Source organism: Delphinapterus leucas, chromosome 12 (genome assembly GCF_059928025.1).
Source record: "Delphinapterus leucas isolate spDelLeu-1000000601 "Yukka" chromosome 12, BTC_Dleu_Yukka2, whole genome shotgun sequence".
NCBI classification, from domain to species: domain Eukaryota; kingdom Metazoa; phylum Chordata; class Mammalia; order Artiodactyla; family Monodontidae; genus Delphinapterus; species Delphinapterus leucas.
In genome coordinates, this window is record NC_143140.1 from 23238185 (window position 1) to 23242658 (window position 4474).

At 47.7% G+C, this 4474-nt stretch overlaps 1 protein-coding gene across 1 annotated transcript; it reads left to right on the forward strand.

The window, feature by feature from the left end:
- The first annotated feature begins 2476 nt into the window (after positions 1 to 2476).
- Positions 2477 to 3184, forward strand: LOC111183204 (GTP-binding nuclear protein Ran-like). The gene has a single exon (XM_022590320.3). The coding sequence runs from the start codon at positions 2519 to 2521 to the stop codon at positions 3167 to 3169; it is 651 nt and encodes a 216-aa protein (XP_022446028.1). The 5' UTR covers positions 2477 to 2518; the 3' UTR covers positions 3170 to 3184.
- Positions 3185 to 4474: the final 1290 nt, after the last annotated feature.

The following is a 4474-nucleotide window of genomic DNA, read 5'->3' on the forward strand; positions in this document are numbered from 1 at the left end:
GAGGATGTGAGAGCCTCCAGATTTGAGAATTACAGAGCCATGCCCCAGTGAGATCATCAACTGGGATTCTGTAGGAACAGTCACCACTGAGTCTGGTGGGGCAGGAAGAGGGTTTAGGTGGGGGCGTTGTGTAAAGAACCAGATTGGGAAGGGACGTGGAGCCAGATAGGAGCACAGGTTTTAAGGGAAGTAATTTTCCTGGTAATGGTTTCATCGGGCGTTCCTTTGGAAGCCCAAGGAGAAGAGCAGCAATGGAGATTTTCTGTTGTCATCTTCACTGGTGGAGGCCCCTTTAAATGAACCTTATGTATCTGCAGTGCAGATCCACAACTCACCTGGGCCTCCCCCACCCCCCAGGGACTGCCTCAGACCCAGCTCACATGACTGTGTCCTTGACCTTCTGTCCCATGGGACATCCGACCTCAACACAGTGTCAGCATTTATCCTTCAGTGCAAGCACTAGGGGGCAGGTCAGAGATGCTTCTGCTTTTGGAGCTGGCTAGGCCTTGGTCGATTTGTAAGAACACATTCTAGAACCAAACACTTATATCTCTGTGGCCAGGACAGTGCAAAGGTTTCTCTCTTTTTCCTCTCAAATACCAAAGACCCACTATGTGCTAGACTTACTTTGGTCTTGAAGAAACAAGAATAAATACTAATGGTGGTTGGGTGGAATGTTGGGTGACAACACACTTGAACACAATGGGGTAAATTAGAAGCAGTTGGAATCTAACCTATTGGACCAAAAGGAGGAAATGAGGAATTCTTCCTATGCATGTGTTAAAGAGACCTAAAACAGTGGAGAGCTAGAGTGGGAGCCTCTCAGGCAGCCATAGTGAGTGCAAACAAGCATAACCACCTTTGGCAAACCAAGGGTATGAGTCTAGGTTATCCTGCAGCCACCAAGATCAAAGTAATCACAATTCCTCACTTCATTTGGACTCTTTGCCAACTAATCTAAACAGATTCACCCATATGCCCATTCATGCTGCCTCTGAGCCATGTGACTTTCCTTTCCACCGCCAGCCTACAGATATTTTGGGGATCCCCATGTGAAGGAAACCTGTTCTAGAGAGTGCAGGACCAGGGCAGTGGTGGCCAGGATCTGCTGGGCTGAACCCTGACAACTCTGCTGGCTGAGCTTTCTTTTTTGATTGACCCTGACTGTACCGCTTAGGGAGTGTGTGAATTGGGCAGCTTATCTTAACCTCTTGCGGCTCAACTGCCTCGGCTTTAAAATGGGGATTTATTGACCTTGCAGGTTTGTTATGAGGGCTAAACTGTATAATGCACAGAAGATGCATGGCACACTGTCTGGCAGAAAACGGGCCCTGAAGAGCTGGTAACTGCTCGTTCTATTTGCCTCTTCTCTCTAGAGGCTGCCCTGGGGAAAGAAATATGAAGGCTGCTTCTCCTGTGATTCTCAGAAGTTTCACCCTCACAGCCCACATTCCAGGGGCTGCAGTCAGCCCCTCTTTGGACCCCAGAGAGACATGTGCACTTATGAAATTGCCGGTCAAGATTTGGTCCACCAGAGCCTGATATCAGGAGATGTCACTAGATGGGTTCTCCCTTTGCCTGGGAGTCTAGGATTTCCACCGTCTAAACATCCTTCATTGCCAAATGCTGCCACCCTCAGGGCAATGCTCCGTGTAGGTGCCCTGCCCACCAGCCAGAGCCTGGGACACAGCTTTCCTTTCTGTTTCCCACAGGCTGATCTGGCATTTCATCCTGCACCACTTGAGGAATGTAACAAGGCGAGGGCCGGGGCGGGCTGTCTCTGGGCTGTCTCTTGGTCACATGCTGCCTCTGGTGTCCCTGCTGGAAAACTTGCCTCTGCCACATCTAGATCTGCAGGGCCATGAGACGAAGCTTTGGGAAGGAACAGTATGTGAAGATATTAGTCCGTGGAGTATTTTCCCCTCCTTGTGTGTTCTCTTTCCTCACTTCTCTTTCCTCACTTCCAGCCGGTTCAGATCTTATTGTCTCGGGCTAACAGGTGGTAGCTCTGAGTGTGTCTGGAGGATGGAGAAGGGGAAATGCAGCTTTCAGGCCTCCCTGGATTTTGCTTTCTAGAAGTCTCTTTAAGAAAACACATCCAGATGTAGAAAACAAACTTATGGTTACCAGGGGATCGGGGTGGGGGGAGGGATAAATTGGGAGACTGGGATTTACATATACACACTACTATATATAAAAGATAACTAATAAGAACCTGCTGTATAGCACAGGGAACTCTACTCAATACTCTGTAATGGCCTATATGGGAAAAGATTCTAAAAAAAATTTTTTTAAGTGGATATATGTATATATATAACTGCTTTGCTGTACACCTGAAACTAACACAACATTGTAAATCATCTATACGCCAATAAAAATTTTAAAAAGGAAGTGAGATACCTATCAAAAAACAAACAGAAAACCACATCCGGGCTTTGAAAGAAGTGAGAGGAAGAGGTTGTAAAGAGAATGTCTTGAGTCAGATGGGCGCGGAGACGCTTCTGGAAGTAGCATCGCGATGGCTGCGCAAGGAGAGCCCCAAGTGCAGTTCAAGCTCGTATTGGTTGGTGATGGCGGTACTGGGAAAACTACATTTGTGAAACACCATCTGACTGGTGAATTTGAGAAGAAGTATGTAGCCACCTTGGGCGTTGAGGTCCATCCCCTTGTGTTCCATACCAACAGAGGACCCATTAAGTTCAACGTATGGGATACAGCTGGCCAGGAGAAATTTGGTGGACTGAGAGATGGCTATTACATCCAAGCTCAGTGTGCCATCATAATGTTTGATGTAACATCGAGGGTTACTTACAAGAACGTGCCTAACTGGCATAGAGATCTGGCACGAGTGTGTGAGAACATCCCCATCGTGTTGTGTGGCAACAAAGTGGATATTAAGGACAGAAAGGTTAAGGCAAAGTCGATTGTCTTCCACCAAAAGAAGAATCTTCAGTACTATGACATCTCTGCCAAAAGTAACTACAATTTTGAAAAGCCCTTCCTCTGGCTTGCTAGAAAACTGATCGGAGACCCTAACTTGGAGTTCGTCGCCATGCCTGCTCTCGCCCCACCAGAGGTGGTCATGGACCCAGCGTTGGCAGCGCGGTATGAGCACGATCTAGAGGTTGCTCAGACAACTGCCCTCCTGGATGAACATGATGACCCGTGAGAAAGTGAAGCTGGAGCCCAGCGTCAGAAGTCTAGTTTTATAGGCAACTGTCCTGTGATGTCAGTGGTGCAGCATGTTTGCCACTTTATTATATAGCTAAGCAGAACATGTGCTTAATGTTTGGGATGCTGAAGGAGATGAATGGGCTTTGGAGTGAATGTGGCAGTTAAAAAAAAAAAAAAAAACCTTCATTTTTCTGGACCTGCATATTTAGGTGTTTTGGAACACAGTTCTTTCCTCCTTGAGTTTCAAATATAAGACTGCTACAGTCACATCACAGTATTCAGTGGTGGAATCTTACTGTCATTCCCATTCCTTTTCGTTTAGAATCAGAATAAAGTTGTATTTCAAATATCTAAAAAAAAAAAAAAAAAGAGAATGTCTTGAAGAAGTAAGGTTGCCCAGGCTTCCCTCACGCTCTCTGATTTCCCCTCCAAACTGGAAACAGAGACCCCAGGCCAGAGGAGAGGAAGAGAGAAGACAGGGCCTGGGGTGCATGTGCTGGTTTTCTTTTGCTGCATCACACATCCCCACATACCTGGCAGCTTGAAACACTGATCGCAGTTCTATAGACCCAGCTGGTCCTAGAGACTACAATCCTGGTTCCATAGGTCCAGTGTGATAGGGCTGGGTCTCTGCTCACAGTATCACAAGGCTGAAATCAGGGTGTCAGCCAGGCTGGGAGAAATGCGCTTCCAAGCTCACTCGGGCTGGAAGAACTCAGTTTCTTGGCGCTTATGGGGCTGAGGCCCATGCTTCCTCGCTGGCTGACAGTCAGGGCTGCCCTCCATTGTGTCGTCAAGCCAGCAATGGCGTGTTGAATCCTTCCCATGCTTTGAATCCTTGGCTTCCTCTCCTACAACCAGCAGGAAGAATGCTCTGCTCTTAAAGGACTTGTGTAATTAGGTGAGGCCCACGTGACTGTTCTCTTTAATTTAAGGTCAACAGATTCGGCACTTCAGTTACATCTGCAAACTCCCTACACAGCAGTACCGAGATTATTGTTTGTTGTATAACTCAGGAAAGGTGTGTGTACCCCTGGGACCAGGAATCTTATAGGCTGTCATAGAATTCTGCCTCCTGTAGTCCCAGGGCAAGGAACTGAACCCTGCTTCTTGGCAGCAGCATTACGGCCATGGAGGGAAGGGCTGGGTGATGTGCCCAGCAACGCAGGATTGTGGAGACCCCTGCAAAGATGCTCCCACGCCCTAGGCTTGGCCTGAAACTCATAGGACGGTGTCACATCCCCAGTCCCGAAGCCACCATGTGGAACTGGACAGTGGACATGTGACCAGCAGTAATCAT

Bases quoted from the DNA above. Each gene is read 5' to 3' on its own strand.
- LOC111183204 (XM_022590320.3), top strand. From the start codon at position 2,519: ATGGCTGCGCAAGGAGAGCCCCAAGTGCAGTTCAAGCTCGTATTGGTT.